We start from the raw sequence: 11,937 nt of genomic DNA, 5'->3' as shown, positions 1-11,937 counted from the left end.
AAACTGATGCCGCAACTCAAGGTCTAAAACTTCATTAACTGAAAAAAAAAAAAAAAACTTGGTCCCGTTCAGGTAAGATTGGACATCTCCATGGTAACTGTGGCACACAAACACATCGGTGTTGATTTGGCATCTGAGTATCCTCCATTGCAGGGCGTAAAGATGCTGTTAGTAAAAGACATCATACACCTGCCAGTTTTTAAACATCTACAGAACCCCTGTGATTGGACCCAGACATGGACCATGGTTGCCCCTGGTTACCCAGCCCACGTGTCATGTAAAGATTAAAATTCCTCTGACAGGAAAAAGAGTAGGAGGCACGCTTGGCCACACATACGCACAGCTGAACAGCCAATCGCAGGAGAGCGCACGTTTTAGATTTTCAGTTGTTTATTTTCAGTTTGCTTGTTTGTTTTGCTCCTTTTGACAGTGGTATATCGACTTCTCCAGGCAATTTTGGGCTTCCAGCTTTAGAGTCTTTGGAAATAGAAAAACTTCTTGTTCATCGATGCCTTGAGATTCCTGAATCTAATTGATTTCTGATTGTCAAGCTGTCAAACCTTGACATGTGGACTGGCTTGTAAAACGGGGCATGAAAAAAGTACCATCAACTTTCGGTATGCATTTCTTTCCAGCAGGGTAGCACCATCTAGTGGACAAACATCATAACACGAGCACCGTGGACCAGGAAACCCGCAATACTATTTTTTTTGTTCCAGTAGACCTCTTGAATCAGGTTTGACTGAGCCATAAATTGTATTTATTTACAGATGTGTGCCAGACGCACTGTTGGAGAAATTTTAAAAAAAAATCACCCACACTGAAGACTGAGTTTATGTTTATTAGCTTAGCGAGCACCTTCATAGTGATTCACAACAATTCGCAACAGTGTCGAGACCTGGACTGCCCTGAATATTCACACATGCCTTGTATGCCAGTGTGTGAAAGGCCTGCTGAATGAGGATGAACTGACACACACACACACAGCTTGTGAATGAGTGACAAGCCACTGTACCTCAGACACACACACACACACAGCTTGTGAATGAGTGTCAAGCCGCTGTTCCTCACACACACACTCGGGCACACCAGCAGTGTGTCTCAGAGGGCCGCCGGTCTTGTGCCCGCCCACTCTGGGCCAACCACAGCTCCCACAGGACTGGTCTGGAACAGGCAGGAGGGGCTAATGGGGGCGGAGCTCATCACTGATTGACAGGAGGCCCCGCCAATCAGATCGCAGCTGCGCGTGGAGTGGACCCACAGCAGTGTCCACCACCCCCTCTGTTCAGAGAGAGGGAAGAGAAGATGAGAGAATGAGGGATAGGGGATAGAGGGATAGGGGGATCGCCTCTATGAACCACCAAAGCATTTCTGCGGTCAGTGCTGCCCCCTAGTGGCACGTCTTTCACCAATTTTCACATTTCGCTAAAACTTAAGCTCTCAGCTTCGCCTCACCAAATCCTTAGAGCTTGTTCTTTCGTTCCAGAACTACCCGTCATCTGGGTACCTGATGCCAAGGGCGTCTCTGGCATGCCGTCCGCCTCGACTGGCATCCAGCTGGAGCAGTCGCCCGTTTCGCAGCAGCGGCACACGGCTCCATCCCCGTCCGCCGCTCGCCAACTGCACCACAACACAAATCTCAGCCGGCCATCTGCGCGGCTCGAGCTCACGTGACCCTTTTTTTTTAGTTTTATTAACGTCTTACGTACTCCACTGTGATGCGCTTGCAGCTGCTTATTTTGTTGGATAAAAGGTGCCCTAAAACAGTTCTTGTTACTGTTAATGTTAATACTACTACCACTACACCTTCCCAGTTCCCCCTTCCTACACCATCTCCAGACAATCAACGAAGAATCCCACTTGTGACATCATCACCATGTCCACCAGCACCGTACAGCAGGGTCCTGACCTGTCAGAGTCGGGGTGGAAGAAGCAGGCCTTGTTCAGTGGGTCGGAGGGACTCTCTGCCAACGCTGCTCGCAAGTGACAGTTCACAAATATCTGCTGCAGTCAGGAACCCAGAACGAGAACGAGCAGGAGTCAGAGTGGCATGAGGCCAACTCGCCGCTGCCCCCTAGTGGGGATCACAAATATCTGTCGCACTGTCAGGAAACAAGAACAAGACCACACAGTGGCCTGAACACACTGCTGCCTCCTGGTGGGCTGAGCCAGCCTCACGCCCCACACACTAGGCTCATCCATCACTTCTGACAACCCCAGCAAGTTCTGGAGCGCCCTTTGAACACGACCTTTTATGGTAATGCCCCGTCGGAATGGATAAGCCTTAAACAAACACTGCGGGCGGTAAACGTTAAGACTTAATGCTGCAAACGCAGAGCACGTCAGGGTAACCGAAACGGCCCGACCTGCCCCGGGGAATTCCCGAGGGAGAGCGGCCCCCGGACGCGGAAGCGCAGGGCGTTCCGACGGCCTCGTGGGAAGAACCGGGAGGAGGAGCCGGAAAACCGGCTGTCGGTCAGACACCTGCAGAAAAAAAACAAGGCACGTGCTAAACGTGCTACGCGCTCCCAGGTAAACATGCTAAACGTGCTACGCGCTCCCAGGTAAACATGCTAAACGTGCTACGCGCTCCCAGGTAAACGTGCTAAACGTGCTACGCGCTCCCAGGTAAACATGCTAAACGTGCTACGCGCTCCCAGGTAAACATGCTAAACGTGTACGCTCCAGGTAACGTGCTACGCGCTCCCAGGTAAACGTGCTAAACGTGCTACGCGCTCCCAGGTAAACATGCTAAACGTGCTACGCGCTCCCAGGTAAACATGCTAAACGTGCTACGCGCTCCCAGGTAAACGTACTAAACGTGTACGCTCCCGTAAACTGCTAACGTGCTACCGCTCCAGGTAACATGCTAACGTGCTACGCGCTCCCAGGTAAACATGCTAAACGTGCTACGCGCTCCCAGGTAAACATGCTAAACATGCTACGCGCTCCCAGGTAAACTGCTAAACGTGCTACGCACTCCCAGGTAAACGTGCTAAACGTGCTACGCGCTCCCAGGTAAACATGCTAAACGTGCTACGCGCTCCCAGGTAAACTGCTAAACGTGCTAAGGTCCAGGTAAACATGCTAAGCTGTTCTCTCTCTCTACTCTCTCTGAAAATGTTTCTCATTTTCTTTTTGTTTTGTACATTAAAGGAGACTGAAGTCTCTACCTCCATCTCTCTCTCTCCCTCTCTCAGTTTCCCTCATGCATGCACACAATCTATGGAGCCAACGCCACCGCCCTCGGTGGTGCAGTCATTAGCTCTCACCCATGGTTAGAGATGATGTCGTAGCTGGGCTCAGACAGCGGGTCCGAGCTGAGGGTGGCAACACAGCGGTCCACGTAAATCCGCAGAGGTGGGTGCCACTGCCCGTCCACAGCTGCCTCCAGATTCACAGGCTCCCCCTGCTGGAAGACAGTGGAATTGCGGGGACCACTCCAGTCTTCTGGAATGCAATGCACAATGCCAGGTCGACAACTTGAGCAATTGTAGTGTAAACACTCTTCAAAGGAATTCTCACCTGGAATATTTCCATGGTTTCAGAAAAAACTGGCACATGATGAAAAATATTTTTGGCTTACATTATACATGCCAACCCTCAGTCTTAACACATTACCCACAGTAACAAGCCATATCCCATGTAAAACCCAGAACCCTCCAAATTCTGGAACATGGACTCAGTAAAAAGAGCCGTTCTGGGTTTCACTTAGCACAGTTGTCCAGCTAACTCAGCAATCCTGCTTCGTGAACTACCCAGCAGGGCCCTACATCCGCCAAACACCCCTCTCTTTCTACCCAATCGGCATCTCACCCGTCATGACACGCAGAGAGAAACGCAGAAGCCCCGCCCCTCTGACTGTGGAGGTGAACGATTTCCAGGTGGGACGCACGGTCTCCCCCCTCCCTCTCTGCCTCCTGACAAGACAGATAGACAGACACACACACACACACACTTCAAATCCAAGACCAACACAGATGAACCCTCCCACAACAGTAATCATAATGAGTTCCTTTTTAATGACTACTGTTCACCAGCTTGCCAGGTCAAGGCACAGACAGACACCCTTGCACTGTTGACGTCCAGGCTTTGATGCTGTGCACTCGTGGGTTTGTAAAGAAATGGTGATCTTATATCAGGGGTGTGTGTCCACTCCAATCTGAAACAGGAAGTGAGGCTCCTCACCGCCTCCGGTGGCACTCGATGGGCAGCAATATCCGGGCCCCTCTGATGATCAGGTTTCCCGTGGAGATGACGGTGGGGGGAGGGGCGAACACCAGCTTGTTGGAGTAAATCAGCCAATCACCGCTCACCTACGCCAGGGTGACACCCTTACATGAACCCCTGCATGCATATGCCGGTCTTTCATAATAGCAGCGTTCTTCAATCATTTCAGCTGGAATTTTACCATGACTAGGCCCACAATAATTACTTCGCACGTGATTTAACTCCAATGTAAATCAATGCGCAAGGTCTACATGAGTAATAACCGCGAAGGACAAAATCCAAAATACTCAGATTAAAATAAGTTATGAACGCACCTTATATTCGCTATCACAATCATGCAGTCCCGCTGTTATGACAATTTCCGAGGATGTCGAGTCTTCAGGGACCGGCGCACAGGTGCCCGCCGATTTAGGGTTATCGCCCAGCCGGAGCGAAGATGGGGGGAAATCGAGGCCTCTTCCGAAACTTTCCTTATTCACGACGATTTGGACTTTCGTCTCCCCACATTTCACGGTCAGCCCGGCGCTTCCTTGCGGTGCCTGGAATCTGAGAGGGGCTAGCTGCGTACTGCGTGGCGGATGGGAAGAGGACATTATCTGGTGATATGATTGCAGTGTCCAGTTGGTAACGTGCTCCTTATTCCTTTCGTGGACCTGTCCTTCAATCGATTCGAGACGACCATCTCTCTGTACCAACCAGGGGCTGTGTTTCTTATCCGAGGCTACACACAGAAAAGCTAAAGCCAGCCAGGAAACTTGTAGCAGCTTTGATGTTGACATATTTATGACTACTGGAATTAAAGGACCGATGTTTAAATATTTATGCTTGGCCTGACACATGGGACCACCATATTGCGGGCAGTTTCTGATATATAGGCTACGGCACGGAAGCTGTGGCGCCCAATCAGTGGGAACAGATGATAATCTGGCATTTCAATAATTGATAACACGTGTGGAGACTACGTTTTTCATTATATTTATTTTAAAACGAAATTATTGATACAGAACAACGCCAAGTCATTTCATGCTGTCAAAGCCTACACGAGTAATTATTTCTGACAAATGTGAGAAAATAACGTTGTCTTAATATACTCGACACACCTTTCAAAATAGGGTTGCTGGCTATTTTGAATGTTACCAGAATTTATAATAATCGTGAATACACACGAAATAAATGAATAACCTACACTCAGGAATCTTAAAAGACATCGGAACCGATACATTCATATCGATGGTTTTAAAGTCAGTGGGGAAGATATTTAGCGACGGACCGCGTGACCACCAACCGGTGCGTTTCGTTTTTAACGTCAGCTTTACTAAGAGAAATAAAATAATACAATTGTGGTTATGAATTTGTGTGCTGAACGCAATTCAGTGTTAACCCGAAGTGCGCCAGACTTTCGGTGGAATAAAGATGATGCAATTTTTAAATGCGAAATATAGTGGCTAGGTGAGAAATTGGCTAATTTATTGCTTACACTGGGTTTGACATGACGACAAACATGGATTTACAAGTTATATACTGCCGTCTATAACTAGAATATAAAGATTGTGACAATATTCACCAAGTGCACATTGATTGATATTTGTTTTATCTGACATGAAATTTGACGTGGGATAAAAATGATACTGACAGTAATAAAATAAATGGAATGGCTAATATATAGCCAGCAGCTTAATGGCTTTTTCAATGAAAATACCTAGCTATGTTACTACTTCTATTTAAACTAAATACATTGTGGGCCTGTACTAATTCCTGACAGCGTGATTTGAGAGGCACGTGATCACTGTTTCAAATCTGACCCCTCCCAACCGCTCATTTTAGTAATTTAATTGGGTCTCAGGGCTTAAAAGAAGGATATCACGGTACGGCTCCGTCCAATATGGGGTCTGAGAAGCCTCACTTTACCACTGTTCAGTGCCGCTGTGTTTTGAAATGATGTGTGGGATTGTAAAAATGATTTAACTTTTTCTTTTTTCTTTTCTTTTTTTACTTTCAGAGTCCTTTTTCTGAGAGGTTAGCTGCCTGCAGGTAATAAAAAAGACTACAGGAACTGAAGAGATGAGTGATGCCGTGGAACAGGAGAACCCACACAGTGAGAAGATTGATTGGGGAGGTCTGGTGGAACAAAAGCAAGAAGACACAGAGACAGCGTCGACCCACAGCTGTACTGCTGGGGATCTTCTGCGGAACGCGCACGTCGGTCTTTCGAACCCGGAGTCGGACACGACCAGGTGCTCCCTCGTTGCCGGGGAGTATCTGTATTTCCACTACGGCTGCGACGGGCTGGACGATCGGGGGTGGGGCTGTGGGTATCGCACCGTGCAGACTATCTGCTCGTGGCTGCTTCTGAACCGGCCGCATCTGAAGGCCCGCGAACCCACGCCCAGCCTTCCCCAAATACAGCAGGCGCTGGTCGCCGTCGGGGACAAACCCCCCGCGTTCCGGGGGTCCCGCGAGTGGATAGGAACCTTCGAGGCGGCGCTGGCCTTGGACCACCTCTACGACGTGCCCTGTAAGATCGTGCACGCGCGAAAGGGGGGGTCGGAGTTGGCGGGCGTGGCGGAGGAGCTTCACCGGCACTTCCAGACCCAGGGGTGCCCCGTCATGATGGGAGGGGACAGGGACAACTCCTCCAAGGGGATCGTGGGCGTTTCGACGGGTGCGCGAGGGAGCCACCTGCTGGTGATCGACCCGCATTACCGCGGCCCTCCTCTGGACAGGGAGTCGGCGCAAAGGTTGCGGTGGGTCTCGTGGAAGAAAGTGGAGTCCCTGGATCACAGCTCGTTCTACAACCTCTGCTTGCCCCAGACAGCGAGGAAGGGAAGAAACGAGTGAGAGGGAAAGTGTAATGATGGAGGGATGAAATGTATATCAAGAGAGGAGTGGTATGAGGCAGAGAAATGACTTTACATTTATAGGAAATTGTATTATTTTCCTCTTTATTAATTTGAGAAAGTATGCATCTTTATCTTGTGGATTAATTAGCACTTTGAATGCAAGCAAAAAGTGATTGCACTGGGTCTTTCAAATAGATGTGTCAATTTTGGACTGACTTGTCAGTTTGCTATTGCCCTCCTACGTATTGATGCTGGGGGACTCCTGTCAATCACTTGAAATAAAAATGATTGAAATGACACTTAATTGCCTGTCTGAAGGGTTGTCTTGTCTTCTGGCCTTGATGGCTCTCTTGCACCCCCCTGTGGTGAACTTTGGAAAGCTGCAGCTGCTTTCTATTATGAAGGCATTCATCCAAAACAGTTGTATTGATTGCCGCATACGAAAACTAATCCGCTCTCTGAGACAGCCAGAGACAGCTTGTTATCGGCGTTGGATTCATTCTTGATGTGAGTTCAGCTTGTCACACGTTCAGCTGCTTTGGCCCATAGTGCCTAATCGCAATATTTGATCTTGACATTAACATGTGTCACAATTAACCTGTCTGCTCGAAAGCTTTCTTCTTCTCTTGCAGTCGCTGTGAACGGCTCTCAGCCAATCACTGCGGGGACTCTGGTCATGTGGGGTCGAGTTGTGAGGTGCAGTGTTACTGCTGTGCCTTAAAAGGAGGAATTAACTTTTTGGCAGGTCTGGTGAAATTAATTCTGCATAAAAGGATTACATAATGCGTAAGCTGTGAAATAAGGCGGAATAAGGGATTTAATTTTTTTTTGCTGCTATCAGGCAATTTATTTTTTTTAAAGTATATTTTAATCCCCTTTCTCCCCTGTTTGGAATGCAAAATGATGCTCCCGCTGCGACGCTCATCGCAGCCTACCGGGACTGCGCAGACCTGCGTGCGCTCAGCTCTGCAGCGCCATGGCAACGGCCGCCTCTTACCACACTGCAGCTTGCCCGACGGGCGCACACAGACATGAGGTGGAGGAAGACTGTTCACATTCATTTCAACAGACAAATTGAGCGGGGGGGGGGGGAGGTGGAGAACACTGGTGCATTATGAGATGCTTCTCCCCTTGACTGAAAGTCATCCTTCCCTGCTGATGCGTTCTCAGAAAAGACGCGTTAATATCAAGTAGTAGTAACAAAAAAAAAAAATTCATTTTTTTGTGTTACTGCTTTTCTGTTACAAATACACAAGCTATGTGTTACAAAGGGAGTCTTTTCAAACGCCCACTGTGTTGAAAGTAACACAAAACGCGTTGCTCTTAACTAGACGTGGAGGTGTGCTACGAAAAACGGCACGAAACGGTTATGTCTGGTTTTTAACGCGCCTGTTTTGAGAGTGTGCTGTAGTACCCAATTAGGCAATGCCCTGCGGAGCGACCGGGCACAGTTGGCACTGGCACGGACCTGAGCGCAGCGCCCGTCCACGCACAACAGCAGTGCCTCAACAGGACGAGTCACAGGTTCAGCAAACAGATTATTTCATTTGACCAGCACGTGTGGCGGAGCGTCCTGCTCGGTCAGGAACTCTGGATAAGAGCGTCTGCCAAATGCCTGTAATGTAATGTAATGTAATGGAACTCCTGCAGTTTTTTTGTCTGAAGAACCAAAATGACAGTTGGCAGTGTGTGTTTCTCAGCCTGTCACTTTGCCGTGTGCAGTAATTCGGTGCAGATAGTTACACCACTGTGTGGAAATAGGAAGTGCAAAGGAGGTCAAAGTACATTCTGTATGAATGCGCTGGACCATGAAGCTCAAATATGCAAATTGAACCGGTGGTCACTTCGGCACGATAAAGGCTTTCAAAGGGTGACGTTCAAAAAAAAAAAACAATCCCCTCAATAAAACTACCAGGACATTTCCATATTGATAGGAGTATATGCTGTAGTTTTAAAAAAATAGCTACCTAGCCTTCACTTGTGTGAAGATTAAATTCCATTCAGTCAAATTATTTTGTTTGCCTACTTATTAAGGAGATTTGGCCATTTCTAAAATGGAGACAGATAAGATATGCATTTCAGACACCAGTTTCTGGTCGTCTGCTTACAGGCCAGCCATGTCTGCGTATGTAGAGCACAGATAACTGAGTGTGAAGATGCTTCACTCGTGAGAGACGCAGGCACACATAATAAAAGGCAGACAACAGCTCTGGAGATTGAAGTACCCTTCAATGCAGATGATTAAATATTACTCTTAAGTATATGAATATAGCCAAATTATCATTGAGACATAACCCAGAATGCAATGATGCAGTAACCATTTGCCAAGCAACACACATAAACCCCCCAAAAAATATCTAATTGAGGGGAGGACAGTTTCTGACGAAGCGCAAAACAAAAAGAAAAAATCAGAAATCTGGGACGCAGTCGTTGTAGAAGATCTGGAAGTTCGTGTCCACCTCCATCCTGCTCCTGAGGAACTTCTCCAGGTTCTTCACGGGCACCTCCACCACGTGGCTGTTGACGTGGCTGTTCAGGGCGTAGGCGCCGAAGGCGGGGAGCTTGTAGCGCACGTCGTAGGGCGCGTTGCGGTCGAAGTCGACGCAGCAGTAGGCGGTCCACATGTACTCGGGGATGGCCACGCGGTCCACGTTGTCCCGCCGGATCGTGTTGCCGGAGGTGGTCGTGCCGGTCACCACGTACGCCGCCCCCCGGCAATAGTTGTTCAGCCTCTTGCGGACCTGGGGGGGGCGACACATAGCTCAGGGGGGTAAGAGCGGCTGTCTGGCAGTCGGAGGGTTGCCGGTTCGATCCCCCACCCTGGGGTGGGTCGAAGTGTCCCTGAGCAAGACACCTAAACCCTAATTGCACTCAACAAGCTGATTCATTATCATCATCATCATCATCATCATCATCATCATCACCACCACCACCACCACCACCACCACCTTTATTTAATTCTCGGGGGTACAATTGAGGGCCAGGCCCTCATTTTCAATATAGCCGAGATTACAAAAACATTTAAGACACATGATTGGCGCATTGCATGGCAGCCTTTCACCGTTGGTGCATGTGAGTGTGTGTGTGTGTGTGTGAATGGGTGAATGAGACGCATCAGTTGCAAAGCGCTTTGGATGAAAGCGCTGTATGAATGCAGTCCGTTTACCATTTACCTGGTCCTCGTGGTCGGACCAGGGGCCCGTGTTGAACTCCCGAATCTGCGGCACCACGTTGGTCAGGGTGTAGGTGGCGGCCTTGTCCAGCGGGTCGGCCTGGTGCTCGTCCGGGTTCAGGTGGCCGCGCTCGTACTGGACCACGTCGGAGTAGTCCTCCAGGACGGCCTGCGTGTCCTCGAAGTTCATGTGCATGTGGGTCTGCGGGAAGGGCTCCATGTTGCTCCCGCCCTTCTCAGAGCCGAGCTGGAGAGAGGGAGAGAGAGGGAGAGAGAGAGAGAGAGGGGGAGGAGGAGGGGAGGAGGAGAAGGAGGGAGAGGGAGGAGAAAGAAGGAGGGAGAGGGGTAGGAAGAGAAGGGAGAGGAGAGGGGGGGAAGAGGAAAGGGAGGAGGAGGGAGGAGGGAAAAAGAAGGGAGAGAGGGAAAGAGAGGGGGGGAGAGGGAGGGAGGGAGGTAAAAAGAAGGGAGAGAAAGAAAAAGAGAGAGGGAGAGACGGGGGGGTGAGGGAAAGAGGGACGGAGAGGGAGAAGGAGAGAGGAAGAGGTAGAGAGAGGGAGAGCCAGGTAGAGAGGTAGACTCCGGAGTTATTCAGGAGAGGACAGATCGGTACAGAGGCTTCCACATGTTTTCACAAGGGAGTGCGACCCAAATGAAGCTGTCATCTTCTGTCTCATTTGTGAGAACAAACTGCATAATTAATGACGCCATTTTCCCCCCAAATATTATCATGCGTCATAAAGTTCCTTTGAGGAATATGATAATGTAATGCAAACAAATTATGCCAGTCGTCTGAATTTGCATAAATATACACCGGTAATTATCTTCGCCACCTGTAGGTTGTGTGAACGCTTACGTGCCTGTTTCTCTGTCTCTTTTTGCCTGTGAACTAAAAATGAAATATGGCTATAACGTGAACAGCATCTTCACACAGCTACCGCAGGTAAAACAAAAAATATATATTCCACTTTGACACCGCCATGCCGCTGCATGGCATAATGGCTGCCTACTGGCACCAGCACTGAGGTCCTCCTGGCTATGGCTCGCGATGGCCCAGGAAGCCCTGCCCGGGTAGTCACGGAACCAACAGGGGAGGCTCACCTGCGGCTCGAACATCCAGGGGAAGTCCACGTGCTTCTCCCCGTCGGACTTCTTGAAGGTGTAGGCGGAGTAGACGGGGATGTGCCCGCGGGGGTCGTAGAGGGTGGCGTAGCGGGGCCTGTCCGCGTAGCGCTGGCAGATCTTCTTCAGCTTGGCGGTGAAGTAGCCGCGCGGCGGGGTGCCCATGTACAGGGCCTCCTTGCAGCGCTCCACGTGGTTGAAGTCCGGCACCACCGCGGCCTGGCCGGGACAGGCGGACCACAGCGCCCCGAGGAGCAGGACACTGGGGGGCAGAGGGAGGCCCATGTTGGCAGACCCCAAACGCACTGACCTTCACTCTCTTTCAATACGGCTCTCCTTCGCTCGCTCACTGTCTCTCTGTCTCTGTTTCTCTGTCTCCGTCTCTTTCTCTGTCTTTCTAACCCTGTTCCCGAATACTCAGCCAGCCTCTCGCACCCTTGCACCCACTGCCTCAACCTCTCTCTCTCTCTCCCTGTCCACCTCTCTCTCTTTCCCTCCCTCTCTCTCTACCTCTCTCTTTCTCTCCCTCCCTTTCCACCTCTCTCTCTCCCTACCTCTCTCCCTCTCCACCTCTCT

The 11,937-nt window shown here is 49.7% G+C and overlaps 3 protein-coding genes across 16 annotated transcripts; 1 reads left to right on the top strand and 2 right to left on the bottom strand.

Moving 5' to 3' along the window:
• Nucleotides 1-821: 821 nt before the first annotated feature.
• Nucleotides 822-5,126, bottom strand: LOC135249918 (zona pellucida sperm-binding protein 3-like). 11 transcript variants are annotated; one of them, XR_010328824.1, is made up of 9 exons: nt 4,545-5,125; nt 4,189-4,316; nt 3,817-3,920; nt 3,273-3,450; nt 2,367-2,484; nt 1,896-2,004; nt 1,508-1,620; nt 1,023-1,281; nt 822-987 (listed from the first exon to the last, which is right to left on the bottom strand). XR_010328824.1 is itself a non-coding variant. In XM_064325612.1 (8 exons), the coding sequence occupies exons 1-8, from the start codon at nt 5,067-5,069 to the stop codon at nt 1,102-1,104; spliced, it is 1,452 nt and encodes a 483-aa protein (XP_064181682.1). In that variant the 5' UTR covers nt 5,070-5,126; the 3' UTR covers nt 1,000-1,101. The 11 variants fall into 11 exon arrangements, 7 of the variants coding, with proteins under 7 accessions (XP_064181682.1, XP_064181681.1, XP_064181679.1 ...); XR_010328823.1 differs by having other exon boundaries at nt 1,027-1,281; XR_010328825.1 differs by having other exon boundaries at nt 1,033-1,281.
• Nucleotides 4,602-7,374, top strand: ufsp1 (UFM1-specific peptidase 1 (non-functional)). Of its 4 annotated transcripts, none has more exons than XM_064325620.1 (2): nt 4,602-4,743; nt 6,230-7,374. In XM_064325620.1, the coding sequence occupies exon 2, from the start codon at nt 6,292-6,294 to the stop codon at nt 7,066-7,068; it is 777 nt and encodes a 258-aa protein (XP_064181690.1). In that variant the 5' UTR covers nt 4,602-4,743; nt 6,230-6,291; the 3' UTR covers nt 7,069-7,374. The 4 variants fall into 4 exon arrangements, with proteins under 4 accessions (XP_064181690.1, XP_064181689.1, XP_064181688.1 ...); XM_064325619.1 differs by having other exon boundaries at nt 4,715-4,854; XM_064325618.1 differs by lacking the exon at nt 4,602-4,743 and adding an exon at nt 5,179-5,517.
• Nucleotides 7,375-9,280: 1,906 nt separating this feature from the next.
• LOC135252015 (endonuclease domain-containing 1 protein-like) lies at nt 9,281-11,681 on the bottom strand. The gene is made up of 3 exons (XM_064329915.1): nt 11,341-11,681; nt 10,244-10,489; nt 9,281-9,811 (listed from the first exon to the last, which is right to left on the bottom strand). Exons 1-3 carry the CDS (start codon nt 11,644-11,646, stop codon nt 9,479-9,481), a joined length of 885 nt encoding a protein of 294 aa, XP_064185985.1. The 5' UTR covers nt 11,647-11,681; the 3' UTR covers nt 9,281-9,478.
• Nucleotides 11,682-11,937: the final 256 nt, after the last annotated feature.

Source organism: Anguilla rostrata, chromosome 3 (assembly GCF_018555375.3).
Source record: "Anguilla rostrata isolate EN2019 chromosome 3, ASM1855537v3, whole genome shotgun sequence".
In the NCBI taxonomy this organism is placed as follows: Eukaryota; Metazoa; Chordata; class Actinopteri; order Anguilliformes; family Anguillidae; genus Anguilla; species Anguilla rostrata.
This window is presented reverse-complemented; position numbering and strand designations above follow the sequence as displayed.

Coding starts and splice junctions, on each gene's coding strand:
- LOC135249918 (XM_064325609.1), bottom strand. CDS start 5,069: ATGTGTCAGGCCAAGCATAAATATTTAAACATCGGTCCTTTAATTCCA. Junction 2,005..2,366: donor TCGGGAATTCCCCGGGGCAG/GTCGGGCCGTTT, acceptor TCCTGACTGCAG/CAGATATTTGTGAACTGTCA. Junction 1,282..1,507: donor AGAGACGCCCTTGGCATCAG/GTACCCAGATGA, acceptor CTCTCTGAACAG/AGGGGGTGGTGGACACTGCT.
- LOC135252015 (XM_064329915.1), bottom strand. CDS start 11,646: ATGGGCCTCCCTCTGCCCCCCAGTGTCCTGCTCCTCGGGGCGCTGTGG. Junction 10,490..11,340: donor CCTGGATGTTCGAGCCGCAG/GTGAGCCTCCCC, acceptor CCCTCTCTCCAG/CTCGGCTCTGAGAAGGGCGG. Junction 9,812..10,243: donor GGTCCGACCACGAGGACCAG/GTAAATGGTAAA, acceptor CGCCCCCCCCAG/GTCCGCAAGAGGCTGAACAA.
- ufsp1 (XM_064325620.1), top strand. CDS start 6,292: ATGAGTGATGCCGTGGAACAGGAGAACCCACACAGTGAGAAGATTGAT.